This window comes from Syngnathus leptorhynchus, chromosome 5, assembly GCF_054491065.1.
Source record: "Syngnathus leptorhynchus isolate UIUO chromosome 5, UIUO_Slep, whole genome shotgun sequence".
Lineage (NCBI taxonomy): Eukaryota > Metazoa > Chordata > Actinopteri > Syngnathiformes > Syngnathidae > Syngnathus > Syngnathus leptorhynchus.
In genome coordinates this window covers 13666120-13685636 of record NC_141199.1, presented here as the reverse complement: position 1 = coordinate 13685636, position 19517 = coordinate 13666120, and the positions used below count along the sequence as shown (strand labels likewise).

General features: G+C 41.6%; 1 protein-coding gene across 8 annotated transcripts in view; it reads left to right on the top strand.

Annotated features, from left to right (window-relative positions):
• The window catches only part of LOC147057070 (nuclear factor 1 X-type-like), a 120108-nt gene that overhangs the window by 28234 nt on the left and 72357 nt on the right, over positions 1-19517 (top strand). For 7 of the 8 annotated variants that reach the window (XM_085912882.1, XM_085912884.1, XM_085912876.1 and 4 more), the window contains exon 2: positions 3864-3947. Coding sequence is in view for 7 of the 8 variants with exons in the window: in XM_085912884.1 (XP_085769010.1) it covers positions 3864-3947 (84 nt within the window). In the remaining variant the exon portion in view is untranslated. Of the gene's footprint in view, positions 1-3863; positions 3948-8994; positions 9155-19517 lie in introns of those variants that run through there. The other variant, XM_085912877.1, reaches the window with a different exon arrangement.

The window sequence follows — 19517 nt, the reverse complement described above, 5'->3', positions numbered from 1 at the left end:
ACCCCATCCGATTCTCATCTTCTTTCTCACCCCCGCTCATCCTCCTCTCGAGACGTCGGTGTGAAAAGTAGCATTTTTCCAACATATCTCCCCGAGGTAGCTTTGGCAGGCGCTCACACGGCGTCCGCGTCTGCCTTTCATACATCCCCCTCGCACTCGGCGGAACAGATCGCCGGTGACGCCCGCCTACCTGGCCGTCCGGTGTCTTTTGAAGAGGTAGCCATCTTTTGCAGCTTAGCTGGACTTACTTTGTGTGTGCGTTTGTGTGCAGGCGACCAATCTTCCATTGTCCCCTTCTTTTTTTTTTTCAACCTGACCTTCAACATGGACAATTTATGCTCATGGCTAACAAATCAAGCTAATAAAAACACACTTGCCTCACCTCCAAAGAATTTGGCCTGACGGTACGGAATAATACTGTACAGGAGTGACAAAGAGGACGTAAAATACAAAGCGCTTTTTTTGTTATACTTTTACAAAACAATCCATCAGATGGATGAGACAAACAAAAAGTTGAAAACAAAATCCAAATCGCATCCTCATGCATATTTCTTGAGTGGGGAAAATGTGTCTCAATTAACACATTTGCATGGGGTGATGATGGCGGACTCCAAATAGGTCACTGACTCAATCTCCCGCCTCCGAATCTTCCCTCTAAAATGTTAATTAAGGAGGGCTTTGAGATTTTTCTGCTCAGGGCTGGCCATATGGGCCGGGCATATGTTATATGTATATATAGTACAATTTATAATTCATACAGCACTGCGGGAGGGAGCGTTTGAGGCACTGCATTTTTTTTTTATTTTTTTTTTTACTACAAAGGGGAGTCAGTATGTTCGGGCCTCCCAAGTGGCAGGTAGCGAGCTTAGCCCATTTATTAGTTTCATGTTATTCACTGTTCCACAATGGGATCAACACCTGTTTCTCTGGCGAATGACTTAAAAGAGCATTAGAATGGCTGAGTGCCTCTTGCTTAATAGGAAATGAATGCAAGACATCTATTGTGTTTTCACTTCGATTACATGATGTTCCATTCTAATGTAGTCTGTATCAGGCGTGTGGAATCTCTTCTGTCAGGGGTCATTTTAGTTCTCCAAGGGCCTGCTGACTTCAATTATGTTCCCAATACTTTGCCTTCTCATTGTTATTGTGATCATTTATACAATCAATTGGGGGCTAGCTAGTTGAGTACGATGATCATCCCGATTCTGAAGTAAAGCTAAAAGTATCAAGTTGTTGTTTTCTCAATGCTTCCAGTGATGTTGGTTGTTTTTGCACAATATAGATCAAATCTGATATAGGTCTTCGCGATACTGTTTCCATGAATGGTGTGTTTTGCTGCTCTATCACAGTTCATGGCTTATTTGTAAACAGTGGGGATTTCCAAGTTTAATTGGTCTTGTGAAAAAGAAAGAAAAAAAAAAGAATGTGTTTATCCCAATAGCCCTCTTCTCTATTGTACTTTATAAAACATAGAGTAATAATAGAATTGACAAAAAATGTAAAAATTCAAATGGTTTGTGCAGCATGATTAAGCTAACTTTAATAAAGCTCTTTATGATATGTGCACCTTGGCCACTAGGAGGCAGTATAATGTATACGTGCAGATAGATAACGGTAACAACAGCTAATAATGTGATGGAATAATTCGTATTTTTTTTCAATGGATGAATAATTTATGGCCGGAGTGCGGCTGATCGGTTTTGAAAAATAATCTAATTGCGATTTGAAAATTGCTTTCTACTTCATTGTGATGTTAATTTGAATTTCCTTAATTGTGAGTATTGTTATATTGTCTGTCCACATGTGTTGCTCCTCCATTTGTATTGAAATAATCCGTTGCTTAAAAGGTTTTAGCTCACAGTGACATTCATGTAAATTTCATTATTCCATCTAAGGTGTTTTTTTTTTGCATTGTGGGTTCAATTGAGCAGACTTTCATTTAAGACAAAGCCATTTGGTCGGTTTAAATACACAATCCTTAAGTCACTTTATATGTGTTATCCAGTAAACTTAAACTATCTGTGGCAATATAGAGCTAAAAACCTCAATTTTGAAGACTCATTCACTATCTGCCAAATTGCTTGTTGCTGTAAAAGTGAGTTGAGTTCACTTGTTGAGGAAGTGGAGTAAAACTGTAAAGTTATTTTTTAGGATGGTCTAGCAGCGGATTTTCAGCCATTACGAAGCAAATCCACCCGTCCCTTATGATTTGCTGTAAAAATGTTTTAAGATTAAAAAAAAAAAAAGATTCAGGGGGGACTAAGGAAACCAACCCCTGATTGATTATTTTATTGTCATAGCAATGGAGTCCAAAAACATTTGTCCTTATATTGCCTTTGGAAATGGATGTTGCCTTGCACATTCCCAACTGAGCCAGTTGTCCCACTGCCACCCTCCTACCACACGTATTAATCATCAAAATGGGCCGCGGGAGCCAATGGCAACCACTCCGTCGTCGTCACTTTTGGACTCCGTGTCGGCCAATCGGGTGAGGCTTGACGTCGCACCTGACCTTGTCTCCGGCCAATACGAGCCAATCGGAGAAGCCGCATCGCACACCTGATTTTCCGTTCTCCGGTTGGCTGGCGACTTCTCCTTGCACAGGTGCCACAAATCTGTCCGTCCAATCGAATGCCATGTGGCCTGGCAGAGGACGACGTCGTATAATACGGCGCGACGCGGTCGCTTCTTATCAGCGGGCCTCGATCCCGCCATCCAGTCTGAACAATGGGCAGTGTGTTTCCCCCTGTAAGCAATGTTTATGCACTAATAAAGATGATTAGAAAATCAGACAATTGCCAAAAAATGGAAGGTTTGTGAGTGCAGATTATCTGTAATAAAACAGCAAGGGTAGAGGGAGGGGGGGGCAAAGGCCTCTCATTGCGAAGGATATGAATAGCCTTTGTTTTCGCCACAACTCGCGGCTGTGCGGTTTGCCAGCGTCTGGCTCTTATTATGGGGTTTGTGTCTGTGCGTCTGCACGTGGACGCTCGTGTGCATGCGTGCCGGCATGTGTATGTAAATATGCGCAGGTGATTATTTTTTTTTTGTATGTAGCCATTTAAACAATGTCCGTGGGTCGGTGTCGTCGCTGAATAAATGTGTCACGGGGTCCCCGGCTGGCACAAGAACTCCTGTTTGCTTTTTTTTTTATCCGTTAAAGTTGTGAAATGAAATAGGATTTCGTAGAACGCCGCGGCGGCTGTGGGATTTGGGCTCCCTTCGGTTAAGCGGAGCCGGGATAGCTTGATCCAATCAGCGGCACCGACTGCGAGGAGAGCCCATTTCACAGCGCCGGGCTCTGCCAGAACTCTGTCTTGCTGGGCCTGCTTGAATTAGAATACAAATGAAGCTTGCTGAATGCATACATGTATGTATACAGAGCTGTACTTACACACTGGGGTGGATTGAGACGCTCAAGCGTTGCTCTGTTTAGAAAAGAAACATTTGCAAAGACGTCGTTTTCGAATGACAATGTAAATTTGAAGTGATGTTTCCACACTTTTTTTTTTTTTGACACAAAGGAGATATTTTACTTCCTCCCAAAAGCTAGATTGATATAGCATACACGTTAATAGCATACTACCAACAATAACATATAAAATATCACTGAAATAAATCACCTCATGCCTGCGTGAGCATGAATCCAATTCAAAAAATTACAACCTTAATTTTAAAGGTTGTCAGGATTATTAACTGCCTAACCAGATTTCTCAAGACAAAATGATCTGCATTTTTCTCATCTGTCAATTTTTTTTTTGGCTCTGACAATTTTTAATCTATTTTTCTGCCCCTCACCAATGCACATCACCAATTTTGAGAACGACTATTTCATCTTTTTTTTTTTCTCTGTTTTGCAGGCTACCGACGCTTACCTGGTGAACGACGATCCTGTCAGAGGCCCAGGCGTGCCTGAATGTTTCCTTGTGTCTGATACATACAGGGTATATATACACAAACACACTCACACACACAGAAACGCCCACACGCACAAAATCGAATGAACCGCATACACAAGGGATTCATTTTCTGGCCATACAAACAAGCCGAGTGGATAAAAATGATCTACTCTACCTTGACTCACTGTGGTTGCATTTTTTTTGGGGCAACATATTTAACACATTTAGCACGATGCATCTTTTCACAGAAATTTAGATGAATTTTCTGTAACTGATTGGGGCAATTTTACATTACCACTGGCTTCAATTTCAAATGTTATATGTTAGTATGATTTTCTTTTTTTTGCATGAAAATTGGAACCAAGCGTTCCATTTGAGTTCTATAACGTTGTGTTGCACGTTGCATACTGCCGGTGTCATTTTCGTCCAAAAGTCTCATCCTGTAAGCCATAAAATGATGCATTACGAATTCCTTGGCATGCATGAATGCACCTTAAAATTGCGACTTTTCTGCTGTACATTTCATTTTTTTCCTCCACGTATCACTTATGCTCTGTAGTACGGATTTGCTTAGGTGTGTTTTCATTTTTAATGGGACTAAACGTGTTCCCAGCGAAAGCACCATAAAGTATTGTGAAATAATTTTACAAGTGTTTTCAGCACATTTTAAGTATATCCCACAATATAAATCACTGGCTTTGCCTTCAAATTGTTCTAATTACCTTTGTAGGATTTTTGACATTTGCTTACTAAATTGCTCATAATAGTAATTTCCCCCCATCATAATTCATTTTTCATTATGGCCTTGATACTACTTCATACATTTATGGTCATAACTGCAGGACGTGCTTCATGAAGATGTACACATCCTGTTGTATATAAACAAAAAACGTGATATAATCCAAAGCAGCCGGACTAAAAAACGTGAGCTGCCATTACACACGGTACACACTTAAAAAGCAGCAGGCCCGCCACATTGCTCACACACACACAGACGCACACACACACACACTGAGATTGCAAACAGACCCATAACGTCTCCTGCGTACGAGATGCTTGTTAGCCATAATGGCCAGTCTGACTGCATATGTAGTGTACGTCCATGACTGGTACGCTGACATAAACAGCATTTGAAACGGAGCCACAACAAGCCGTCTCACACGTTTGGCCCGCTAATGGCGATATCAGCCTTGGCTTTTAACGTACAGCGTAACCACAGGAGATGGTAAACATAAAATGCGCGGCCAGCGGCGCGTGTCAACGGGAGACCACAACACGCTCGAGTGTTGTCACACCATGTGGTTTTTCCTCGTGTGGCAAACACAGTCTCGGAAACCGCCAGAGCTCCAGGGAGGGGGGGCTTTTCTTCAGCGTGGCGGTCAAGATGGGAAACATGGAGTTTTTTTTAGATGCAAACCTGAGTTCTGGTGTTTGGTAACTCCGCCTGCGGTTGCTATAGTTTGTGATTTGGCTGCCGGAGCGCCTGCGTGGTGTTGAATACTGAGATGGGCGTCTCGGCTCGACTCCAGCTACACACAAAGAGGCCTGCTGAAGTCAGACACAGTAGAAGAGCCATGTAGAATCGAGCGCGTCATGGTTGGGAACTGGACCGTGACACCTTTCCAAACTGACCTAATCCACATCAGTATTAAATCATTTTGAAGGCCAATTTTTTTCTGGTCATTGATTAGTAGTAAATGCACACAATGAAGAGACTGCCCACCAACCGTGGGCTCTGCAAACCCCCACCATGTGATGAGACTCAGCCAATCAAATCGTTCAGTCCGGGCAGCTTTACGCGGATTGGCAATCGGCGGTTAAGAATGTTCAGGCTATGAAGAGTTGTACTTTATATACAGAGTAGAAAAATAACGTTTCATGTTGCTGATATTAGTGCACACTATAATATGTGAATTATTCTATTTAGTAGTCCTGCACTTAAGACCTTTGAGATGCAGCATCTCAAATCCAAAGGGGTCAAAGACAAAATGGCTCCCTCAAATATTAGCATCAGAACATTTTTACAGGCCTTGTAGTTGAAACACACCAAGATTTTTTGTGGCAATAGCACAATGTAAATGTAAAAAATACAAAATTAAGATCAAATTCCAAACCAAAATGCTTCTCTTTTGCATTAGACAAAATAAACAGTTCTTGTAATCGTCTCAGTTCATTGTAAACTGCTGAGACCACTTAAAACTGTTGTTGCTAACCAAAACAGCAGCACACAAGCAGCCTAGACAATAAATATAGATGCTGTTGATCCTAATAGAATTTCAGAATGATATCAATTTTACCTCATAATATTTGCGTGTTTTTTTTTATGTATATATCTATTGAAAGTTGATACAACTGCTTACTCTAACAAAATACTTGAATTTAAATTGTTGAGATACTATACCTTATGATGTTCCGGACCTGGGCTCAAAGACATTTTACTCTGGGCTGAACCTTTAACTAAATGCCGCCGATGAAGAGTGAAAAGCCGAAAGTAGGAGAGAAAAGGAGAAAGAGAAGAGGGTGTGCGACAGCTTTTGGGGTTTGGAGCTGTGCCTTGCTGGGGTGTGGTTTGGAATGAGGAGCGACTAATGGAAAGAAATACACTCGGCCCCCTTCACCTTTTTCACTCTTTCCCCCATTTTTCTTTCCACTCTTGCTTGCCTATGTAGTATCTTTGAGCGCAAGACGAAAGAATGCATGTGTGTGTTCATGCATGTGTGCGCACACGCTGCGGTAAGTATCCCACATAGGCTGAGGTCTCGTAAAGCTCTATACACCCCCCCCCCCCCCCACACACACACACCCCTCACTTTAAAAACTTGGCATTGAAGCACCGGGGTTACTTCAACCTCCCGAAACCGCACCCTATAGCCTGCATTTACACACACATACACACACACACTACACAATGTTCCCGCGCACACACACTCGGGAGGCAGGGGGCTTATGTGTAATTGCAGGCACTCTGCCTGCATATATGAGTTTGATTAGTCCGAGGAGCAGGGAGCGGGTGAGGATAAAGCCGAGGCTGATTAGAACCAGAGAGTATCACTTGCATACAATGGGAGTCACATTGAAGCAGCTTTGGACCGCTCGGTCCAAGTTCAGGTATCAACTGTCCGCATATGTAGTGGCTATTATGCACAGCACGCTGCAAAAGGAGCTAGACATTGTTGGAAAAAAGAAATGAAAAAAAAAAAGAAAAAGGAGGCGGTTATAAATTACAAGCATCCAGAAAGCAAATGTGCATTTTGCAGTAAAACGTTGTTGGTTTCTTCAAAGCATGCCAGGAGGTCTGTAGGAATAGATTTTTTTTTTTTTTTTACATTCTAAATATGATGTGGTGTCATTTATAACTAACAGGCGACGTTAGCGTGGCTCCTCAAATCCACGTTGTAAAAGTCAATTCAACGCAAATTTTGGTTAGCGTTGGAGCCAGCCGTTTCCTGCTACTGTAAATTCAAAACCGGTTGCTGTTGTCTCATTGCAGTTACACGTTAAGCGAGTCAACATTGTCTAGAATTAAGTGTACCAGGTCCAGTGCTAAACGATAGTTTACTTTACAAAGACACATTCACCAAGAAGAAATTTGCACTTTGAAGAAAACAAAGTGTAATTTATATTAAAACTCACTGTATTAACTTTAATAACAAATGTCAAAGGAGTACCTCAAGGATGCGCCTTATGCCCCCTTGCCTTCATTTTACACTCAATCTTTTTGGCACCAGAAAATTGAAATTTATCTTATTCATGTAGATTCTGCTTTGGCTGAACAATTAAATCTTAGAATACATGGAAAGGGAACCTTGAAAAACAAGTCACATATTAAATCAAGATTGCAATAGTGAGTTTTTTTTTTTTTTTCCCCAAAATTCGGCCCTTGATTGTACCAAAGACATATATTAACTGTCATAAACTACAACATACTCCTATTTAGTTGGAATTTTTGGAGTAGCAAAGTGGTCTGGTGGTTGCCTCACAGTTCTCATGATTTTATCTCCTGTGTGGAGTTTGTGCTAACTCCAGCTTCCTCTCAAAACATGCATGTTCAGGTCAGTGGGCACTAAATTGGCCATAAGTGTGAATGTAAACGTGTGTAAGATGCATGTACCTCATTTCTCCAAAAGGATGCACTATCCCACCCTATTGAGGGTAAGCAAGGATGGAAGAGAAATTGCAGTCACTTGACATAGTTGTTCTTTTCTAGTCATGCTTTTGAATGTCAAATGTAGTACAGACTGACACAAAAAAAAGTCAAGCTTTTCCTTGAACACGTGATGTTTGTCTAACGAGATGCACTTGAACAACCTTTGCACGGACAAACTCAACATTAGCTTACAAACAATCCACCAATATGGCCAACATTCGGTATCAAGAACTTAACACACTTTTAAAAAAAAAAAGGCAATTTAGCTATGAAAACATTGGGTTTGTCACGGATGTGTTTTCGTGCATATATTGACATCATTATAATGTTGGAAATGTTTTTTTTTGTTTTTGTGGTGGCACTTTGTGTAAAAAGTGGAAGAACTGCTGTAATTCTGGGATAGTGACTCACCTGCCAACAGATGGGTACAAACGCTGTTGAAAATGATAAATGGACACTTTTGGAGGGCTTGTTAACTAAAATACCACTCAGTTGTTTGTTAAATTGTTATTGGGATATTTCGAAGTCATCAAGGGGTGTCTGACAGGATGATAACATGCAGGAAAAGAAATGACATGTTTGGGCATGGGTCTTATTGATTGCATTGGAGAGGGAGCAAAAAAAATAAAATCAAATCTTGTAATTATTTGCATTGCTATAATGATTCGTTTTTCTTCATCTTTTTATTTTTGCATAATGGAAGCTTGCGTGTTTCATTAACCACCCGCCTTTCCATTCGGTTAAGTTCTGCAGAAGAAAAGGTCGTGAGTTTTCAAAGTTCTAATAAAAAACAGTCGACGTACAGTAGAGTACAGTTTTGCATGGGGAGGGGAGGGGAGGGGAGTGAGAGTGAGGGGGGAGGGCATCAGCGAGGGAGGGAGGGAGGCAGAGCAGAGAAAAAAGTTTCCCCTAAAAGTTGGTGCTGAGCTCCGCGGCACAGTGAGCGAGGCGGGGTTAGAGCCTGCACCGAGCTACAGTACCGAGCCTCGGCCAGCCTTTGCAATGCGGCACCGCAGCGAACCTCCTCCATCCACGTTGACTCGCGACCGCTCCGACCGCCACCTGTAGACTCTCAACCATGTATTCCCCTTACTGCTTGACACAGGTACGCACTTTTATATTATTCTTTAGCAAAAAAGGGGAAAAAAATATTTTAATCGCTTTCTGGCTTGTCCCGTTTTCCGGTCTTGTGTGCTTGCCCGAGGCTGTACGCCGGTTGCAGTGTACGTGCGAGCTGCCGCTTTTTTTTCCGCCTTCTTCTCCACGGAATTTCCTCCACTATTGCCCGTGCCACTTTTCAACCTAAGATCCAGCACTTCTTTTTTTTTTTTTTTAACTGCGCTATTGCATTTGACGTTCCAGTGCAGCGCTACGCTATGGAAAGAGAAAATGGCGCTTCTCCCACTTTATCTTTTATAAACCTATCACGAAGTACAGTGCAGTATAGTAGATTAGTGTGCAAGTGTTCGGGTTTGACCCTAATTAAAGTGAACGCAAGTACACTTGAAACCATACTGACAGGTTTAACCGACTTGTTGCGTTCACGGACCGAGGAAGTGGGAGATGAGCCGCACACACGCTCTCGTTCACGGCCAAGGGCGAGTTGGCGCTGTCGTGGTGCTTTCATGGTCACGGTGGACGCCCTCATAAGCGCCCCCCCCCCCTCCACTCAGGACGTATTCGCGGTCATGTCATTATTAGTCGTGAGAATGCGTTTTGCTTGCACGCGTGGGCATGTGGTGCGTTTAGGGTGCGATGATAAGATATTTGAAGAACGGCGTTTTTCTTTAGTAATTTAAAAACCTTTTATTTTAATGATGTTAAATGAATATCTGGCATTACATTAACTGCATGAATATAATTCATTAATTACATGACATTATGCATGTGGTCATCATTTTGTCTTTTTTTAAATTTTCCATAACTACAGTAATGTTGGTTAATCTATTGCTGGAGTTAAGAAATATGTATGTATGTGAGTGAGTGATAGGACACGTTTACTGTTTTACAGGCCTTGTAACGCATATATTGTAGGTTATGCTAAAATATAAATCAAGTTGATTTTCAAAAATGACATAAATAAATTCTGTATTAAGTATGCACAGTGGAAAAAAACGATTTTAATGGAAAACAGAAAGTCTAGGATCTGGTTCACCTTCACTTTGAAAGCATGTTGGCAAAATAATCATTATAATTTCCAAATGATAAGATTTTTTAGTAAGTAATAGATCAATGATTGTTGTGATGTGATGCATCACACATATTTGTATTGTTTAAATTATTTGGCATAAATCTAATAAAGGATCACAATAAAGGTCATATTAAATGACCTTTTATTTTTCCCCAGCTCTTTCTTTTGTATCTTGCAGATTTGACAAAATGTAGATCGTGCCTTTTAAAATGAGATTGTACAACAAACAAAAGCATTTTTTCCCCTACAGTTTTAGGAAATGTTCCATATTAGGTGGAACATTTATACCTTAGCTTCACCCACCAGTTGTTTTTTTTTTCAACAACCTTTTCCATGCCTGATGTAAGATTTTCATTACTCACTAATCAGGTGCTACCATCACACATATTGCGGCAGTCATTACTGAAGTAGTTTATCATTTCTACACTTTTTTTTAATAAACAAGTTTTTCAATAATCCTTAAAAGCAATTTTCCACTGCCAGTTACCTTTTTACTGACCCAAAACGTGCTATCCACTTTTGAAAGCTCTATTCCATAAATCAGACGACCCGTGTCCTTAAACACAGTAGTGTGCGTGTGTGTGTTCGCGCAAGCGCGCGCGCACGAGAGCTCCACATGGAAAACATGTGGATTCCCTCTCAGTGTTACTTGAGGAAACACGTTTCCTCTGGCCGTTTGCACAAGTGAATCACACCATTTTTAATCACTCTTGTATATGTTGAATTAATCACACCACTTGTGTCCTTTAAACGACTCCTTACACGTCCCTTGACCTTTCTGCCGTCTGCCTCTCTGGCACTGTGCGTCCGTGCGTGTGTGTGTGTGTGTGTGTGTGTGTGTGTGTGTGTGTATGTGTGTGTGTGCGGCACATTTCCTAATCAATATTCTATTTGATTTCTGCATATTTAGTAGAGACGATTTGCAAGCCTGCTGGTATGAGTGTCCGAGTTCCCGCCGTCTTTCCGTTAATTAAAATGAATTGGCAGATATGGGCCACGCAGTGCATGATGGGCATGTTCCAGAAGATGAATATCAAATTTGGAAAAAAAAACAAAAACGTAGTAGGTCATTTCTATTCGCTTTTGGTTTGGAAGCCACACTTTTTATGTTGAAGCTGCGCACGTGAAGATACGCGCGCAACGTGGTTGTTTTGCGTCATACGTCGTTCCCTGATCATGGTTCGTAAATAATTCAGATTTATATTTAAAAAAAATTAAATAGCGGTGAAGACAACCTTTGAGTGCATTATTAATAGCGCTAAAGAGCTTTGTTGGAAATTACCGTGCCCGAAAAAGGTGCAGCCAAAAATGTGGAACTCTGGCAGCGGTTCACAGTCCTCGTGACGGAGAAAACGTATTTGCATAAAGTTTTGATGCGATGTGAAGGTTGCGGGGGCGTCTTTAATTAAAACTTTTATGTGCGATGTTTTCAAATCAATTATCTCAGCCTCCAGTTAAGTCGCCGCCAACGTTGCCAACTTTGGAGTCTGCGTGCAAACTAATGAGATGCACAACTTGGTGCAAGAGATTGTGCAGCGCACTTTAAGGGGGAAATAAAGAACTTTTATTCTCCCTCATTAGGATTTGATGTCAAATAATGTATGCTTGTGATTGTTATTTTTTCATTTATTATTTTAATTGGGCTTTCCATCTTGTAGGTGAAAACTTGCTCAGCCTGCAACGCCCCCCCCCCCTCCACCCCACACTGACGCTGAAGTTAAATATTTATTTATTTATTTATTAATCGGGAATGCAATATAGAAAATTGATGGAAAAAAATAATCAATTCTGAATTTTAACCTGTCACTACCCCAACATAAAAATGATTGTAAATGATGTGAAACATATCATACCAGCTTGCAAATATCTTGCTATAATATCTCCACGACCTTCCTGAAATGTTTTTCTGTCCATAATCTTTATTGGCTTTATGATATCTTGGGGGATTTTTTTTAATACTGTATGAAATAAGTTGGATTGCTTTTCGCCGAACATTTGCACATTTTTGGAGGGAAAATGAAAAGCATTGCTGGAATGCTTTTGTTTGACACAAGAATTTTTTATAAAGCATATTTCAAAAAATAATTTCCTGCTTGAGGTGTTTCTAATTCTTAACGCTTCTTCCTCCACATTCACTCATCATTTTTTTCTTATGTTTTTTGGCACACTGTTGCATTAATGTGAAAGATTGATTCAAGGAAAATATTTTCTGTGATCGTTGACGGCGCTCGTGAATGCTTGTCTCAGCATTCACATACCCGCATTTTTTTTTCCCTTTCCACACAAAAGCACCAGTGTGAATATCTGTCACTCAGCATCCCCCCCCCCAAAAAAAGTATTTTATATCCACAAAAGCATTAGTGTGAGGTGACGTGCGAATGATCGTCTCTCAGCATCCACACAATCATGTTAAGGTACACAACAGGAAAGTGACAGAATGATGTAGAACATTTTTTTATTTTAGACACAAAAGCTAAATGTGAGTCTGTGCATCTTTTCTGTCATAGCACTATTTCCAAATGCTTGACTCTTAACAGCCTGTGGCACAATTGAGCAAAAGCTTCACATTCAGACTCATGCATATGCTTGTATTGTTTTCACGGAACCCCGAGTATAAAGTCAGGTCGACTTTTTGTTATTTCGTAACATGTTGCGGTCGCGCGCTGGCTCAGGGCAGGCCCAGTAAATGCATTGAAGAATAGGTTTGCTGTAGTGGAAGGAAGGCCGGCTGAAAAGTGGGCAGACTTCGATGCCAGGACGCCAAGCAGGCGGTGGGATGCAAGCCGGCAAGCAGGCAAGGCAGGCAGGGCGGGCGGGCAGGCGCAACCCAGGGGTACATTGTGTTCTTTTTATTTATTCATCCTTCCCTCTGGTTGCAGACCAGGCCCACCTTAACACTGCTTGGCCACTAAAGTGAGAGCTGGTGGGCTGCGATGGGTGGATGAATAGATGCAGGAGAATGGCACACTTTAGAAGATTCATTAAGATGGCAAAGGAGCAAGAAAGCATGATTTGTAGACAGGGGGTTGTTTGGTGGGGAAAAAAAAAAAAAAAATGTCAGTCTTGGAGGTACGCTCAATTCAGCAGTGTGGCTCATCCCTTATCTGCACAGTCTCCCTCACTGCCCATTGAAAATGGATTTATCAAGCTTAACCGAGGCACTTGGCACGGCAGAGTAATAGGTGGCTGTCCCCGCCATGCATGGAAGTTATTGTGTATGCAGATATATGTGCACGCGTGAGAATATAGCCTCCCTCTTGCCTCCCAGTACGGATTAGCTTTACGTTGATCTGCGGCCAGTGGAAAGCGGGGCGGCCCCTATAGCTGTCTTGTGTTGCTTTGCGATATAGTTGTATCGAGCGGTCATACTCTCGGCACCATGTGAAATTAGAAGCGAGCGCTTGCCACGTGTGTTGCACGCAGATAGATAAAAAGAAAAGTCAATGCGCGCTTCCTGCGACGGCCTTCTTTTGTTTGAACCCTTCTAGTTTCGCTCAGGAGAATGGAAAGTACCATCGCTTGTCACGTGCAATCGTTTAATCTTTATATAATGGTGTACCTTGTCACATAAAAATGCAAGAACTGATTTTACCTTTGTCCTACGTGTGTCATCCGGCGTGATTCCACTCAAACTCAAGAGTGTGGGAAAGTTAAAAGTTAAAACATTAAAAAAAAAATCTTTAAAATAATAATATTCTATTTGTCCAAATACATTATTCTGATTAATATTGTGAATGAATTAGCAAAATCCACCCGTTTTGTTTTCTACCTCAGGCGGCGGCCATTTTGCCACTTTCCGTCAGCTAAAAAAGCAAAATGCACCTGTGGAGTGATTCATTTTTAAATACCTATGAAGACATTTTTCCTTTTTATCCCAAATTGTATCTTTCTGTTGTTGCTACTTGAACCTTTCACCAAACTGTGCCACTTTCTACATTTGAGACTCACAGGCGGGACAGTAAAAACTTTCATCCATGAATTAAACATAGCAGCAGCTGATAAGATGATCAGATGGTGGAAACGTGAGTCGCCCGCTCCGGCGCATCCCTCCTCTCGCAGCTGCCGGGGGGCCGACTCCCTCCTTCACCTTAGTCCTGCTTGTCAATTAGCTCTCTGTTAAAAGAGGAGTGACGGTTAGAGCGAGATCGGCATTGTTGGGGGGGGGGGGGGGGGGGATGAGCCGGCCTTGTTGTTGTGTTGTTGTTTGTCTCAGGCGGGCTCCTTTTTCTTACCCCCCCCCCTTCGCTTCGTCACCTATTGGTGTGTTTTGCGTTCGTTTTGATTTTCTCACAGGGTCTTTTGTGGGGGTACCCCCACTCAATGGGACAATGCAGCCTAGCGTGAAATTAAAGCTCTTAGTTAGTTTGGAGTTGCTCAAAAGAGGATTTTACACATGCATGCATTCATCGAGCCTCCCATACGCTATAGATATAGCTAATTAGAGGAAGTACGCCCTATGTCGAGCATCAAGGGCCCAATTAAAAGAGTACCTCTGTGTGCAAGATCTAGGCCAGAGAAGCTATGAAAGCATTTCTATGCGTGCGTGTCTGTGAACCGTATGCATGCCTTCTTAATCCAGGCGGGAAGAATGTGAACCAGACTGATATGAGAAGTTTCATTAACATACGCAACGAGTAAATCAAGGGAAGACTTTGCGTCGCGGCAGACGAGCGTCTGATTGGAAACAGACTCGGGACGCTCTTGCTGACTCGTCCAAGTCTTGTTTTGGATGTAGTCCACACCCAAAGATGTCTGTCACGCACGCACATTCGATTTAGTCCGTTTGATACTATAGCGTCCGTCATTTCTCGGCTTTGTCCGAAAAGTCTACTCGTCTGTAATGTCGTTTGGGAATTTAGCAAATGATGGTTGCGCAACGGTGAAATTTCCATCCCAGTGAAGTTTACATTGACGGACTGACCGCACGACTTATATCATTTGTCAGGACTTTTTCGATTATTCTGCCGACATTAAATGTGTGTGTTTAGCACCGAGGCCACACAGCAGCAGCAGCCGTCAACACAGCCTGAGGGAGGCGGTGGCGGAAAATATCAAACAGACCTCATAAATGATAAAACTCTTCGAGTTTACCAGCATGAGATACTCCCCAGTATTATGGAGTCATTTGCAAGAATGCACAATTTTCCTCGCTGTTACTGGGGAGGGCCAGTTGGTGAATTGGACATTGTAGAACAAAGTGTGCTACTCTCTGATCCCACAGCTCCCCACTCGCTCTCACTCTGTCTCACTCTCGCTCCTGTCGAGAGTGCTGGCGGCAGGCCAGGGGTGGAAAAATCTATAACCCGTTGCGTAATATCATATCTTTACCTCAACTGAACCCTCCCTCCGTAAGATCTGAGGTTGTGGCGACAGACAAACGTAGCTTAAGTGTACGTCTCACACACAGACGCACACGCACGGCAGAGAGCTTTGTGTGGCTAGTTAGCAGCACACATCCTCACATTAACAGTATCACACCACTTTGATCAAATGTTGCTGACAAATGTTTTTCGGCGTGGAGTGGCGCTCACTGAGTGCTTCGGTGCCAGTAATTAGAGACACTGTGAATGTTGTCTATATTTAAAAGGGTGAAGAAAAGTGAGGTTTTTAAATGGAAGTAACATTTCAACACAATGTAAATGGTATTCAGAAGATTGTCGTAAATTATATTATATATTATGTTCAAAATTAAAAACTATCGTTTTTTCGAAGCGGATTATTAGGTGCAATATTTATTTCACTATTTATTCTATTGTTACATTATTATTTTATTTTTATGTGCCGTATGTTTATTTCTGATCATAAAATGTTTTTGCGATTAAAAGCTATATCAAAAAATTTGACTGGCTGTATAAATAAATTTGACCGGTCCAATAGAAAATGAAGTATCGAGAGTGTCTGTCACCTAAAAATAAAAAACAAACTAATAACATAGTACAATGTAATGTAAGTAGAGCCTTAAAACAAGATACGGGGGCATTTATTTATTTATTTTTTATCACAGCGAGCCAGTACATGCAGTGCTCAAATCTCTCGCTCTGTGCCGAAGAATCTCCAACTCCTAATTTTTCCGCAACGGTCCAATGTGCGGCGAGCCTTTGACTTGTCACTTGTTATTAAAGTTAACATTGTATTTTTGTTATTGTTTTTATATTTTACTACTAGGCAGAGGGCACATGTGCAATGTGACTCACTTTTGATTTGCGTCAATAAAAATTAGGACAAAGTGTTTTATTGTATTCACATTAAACTTTTACACTTTTTTAAATACACATTTTTTTTATGTCAAAAAGTATTAAAGATTACCAACTGCGTCGTGAAACGGATTGTATTTGACTTTGGAGGTTTCACTTGATTTGTATTATTTTTTTTTCCTTCAATACAGAGCACTGATTCACAAAAATGCATATCAATAAACCTCTATCAATATCCGTATAGTTCTGTTTAGAGCCAGCAACCAGTCTAGTGGGCATGCCAGTTATATTTGTTTCCATCGGACATGGTCGGACTCACCGAGAATACTCGACGTGTATCAGCTACGTGGTTGCTCTTATCTCCCGCAGACACACAAACTCGACCTGCTGCGTAACCACGTTTTGCCCTGAAAGGTAAATAGAGACTTGCAGCAATACTTGCAGCCACGCCGACAAACAAAGTCTAGTCATCTCTGGTAATACGATCGGCACAGTTACCCGAATACAATATCACATGCTCGGGTTGATTCATTTTTGATGGTTGTGATTCTGATTATTAAATGCTCTGCAATGGTAATCCTCATGTGCAGCCAAGCATCATGCCTTTGCTGGGAGGCAATTGTTTGTTAATGCGCCAGTGAAACTCAAAACACATACAGATGTGTGTGGGACCCGACCGCAAAGTCTTTGCCATCGCATGCTCCCGCTTGATTTTTACCAGCCGGCTTATGGAAACTTTACAACCGCCTTTTTAGCGCCCATGCTAAACTCATTTAGCCGCCTCATGCTAAGCCGCACAGTAAAGTGTGTTAGTGCGGTCGGAGTGGTTTTGGGGCCAGTTGTTGGGGAACAGCTGCACGAGTGAGACTAAGCAGGGTGGGAAAAAGGGACCCGGCATCTTTTTTAACCCTTGTGTTGTGTTTGCATGTGTGTGTGTGTGTGTGTGCGCCCAACTGACTGCTGAAATGTTTGTGTTTATTGACTCAAAGAGACGGGCCGTGGATGCATACACAGCGGTGTATGGGTGGCAGGGGTCCAGGCTTGGGGGAAATGTGTGTTTAAAGTACACACCGGGCTAATTATGCTGATTTAAGCATTCTTGTGGTCCTCCCAACGGCTTGCGGTGAGTTAACTGGCGCAGGGGAGGGGGGGGGGGCGTCCAGCGGGGAGAAACGGGAGGTAGGAGATAAAGAAGTTCCCGATAGCCATAGAAGGCGGCCTTAAACGTCGGGAGAAGAGGTGGCAGTAGTTTTTTAACATAAAAAAAAAAATGTTGCCTCAGACACTGATACAAGGAAAAACATACACTGCCTTGATATTTCTCCCCCCCCCCCCCCCCCCCCTCCTCTCACTTGAGGGTAAAGCCCGTTCTGCGTATTTATTTTTATATTCAGATGTTACGGATAGCTCCGGGAAAAGGCTGTCCCTTTTCCCAGCAAGGGGAATTAATACTGTTTGAATGTTCTCTCCGGAGTCTAAAAGGGATGAATTTTGCAATGGAGTTTGGGAGGTTTGAAAGTGAAAACCTAACCACTGCTAAATAAACAAACCAGGCTTGATTAAATGCGACCCTTGTTTGTTGACTCTGTGTCCTGGCCTGCGTGTGGACACCTGTCTCCTCTTTCTTTTTTTTTGGTGTGTTTTTTGTTTAAAATGCACATGCATACGCCTTGGTGGTAACGTTCGCATGCTGTGCGCAAAATGAAAGAAAATATACACAGTTGGTGGTAGGGGCAACAAAATTACATGGCCACAGTGTAACCCTCCAAATGGGATACGCTACATATACAGTATATGTATCGTAAAGGCTTCCAAGAATAGCATCAACTCTGGTTCCCCAACCCGAAATAGTTATAGGCTAGCACGTGTTCTCCTGTTTGTAGCTCTATAAAATGGTTTAAAAGAAGAATTAGTGGCAATTTTTTTTTTTTTGGTCCCATCTCAAATACTTAAGTATTGCTTCAAATTCTAAATAATAAATGGCGGCTAGACAACCAAATCCCATTTATTTTCCATAAATGCAAATCTTGTTATAAATTTGATGGCTTGAATTAAAAACTGTTTTGAATATTAATACAATTGGTAACCCCACACACACACAAGTAATTGAGAGCTCGCTTTATTATTTGTTGATTAATTTGGCTCCAAATGGGAGCCCCAGTGGTGCCTCATAATTTCTGTCAAATCAGATCGCAACTTAATTAGTGAGCGATATCATTGTGCATCGGTAGTTACTTGTATCGTAAATATGTCGAAATATTGGCCGTCGATCAAGATTTGTATCGCGCTTTGATTCACGTTGCAGTGTGTCAGTTGCAATGAAGTGTTGGTGACCTTAGTAGCCGAGGACAACTCCTCTCATATTGTCTCACTTAACCATCGCAAAAGAATGGTTTGCGTTTAAGGCTCCCGGTGATGAAATCTCACAGAATCCATGCGGTCCTTCTTCACAAGATCATCCGACACCGGAATTCATATGCGTTTTTCTCTTGAAACAACATTCTTTGCTTTCCTAACACCTTTCCCGGGCTTTCCTCCTCCTTTTTATTGCGTGTTGTCTTACATTTGCCTGCGCAGTCTCATCTCATTTTGTCTTTTAAATCATCCCAGTTTCTGTCAGCCTCCTCTTGATTTGATTCCCAGAAGAATTATCTGGGTTTAGTTGAAGGCTTAAAAGCTACTTCCTACCTGCTTGTCATCTAAAAACGATTGGTCCATTCAACAGTTATTTTTTTCCTCTTGACGTTCTCGTTGTCGTCCTTAAGAGAAAATGTTTGCTTATCCACACTTTGGGTTTCTTCTGGGATGTGAAGGAATGCTAATGTGTCTCATAACCACATTACACCCCTCAGAGGAAGTAAAGGCTATCAGGAGAAACAAATCTCTGGATTTTCTCCTCCCCTTCAATTTAAAAAGTGTGTAATATGAATTTTCCTCTCAAACAATAATCTAGTTGTATCTTCTTTTTTTTTTTGTCCGCCAGGCAAAACTACCAACAAGGAAAAAAGAGTCCATATCATATATTTTTACAAGCACGTTAGATAAAAAAATTCAAATGCATTAGTAGTGCAAATCCTGAAAGA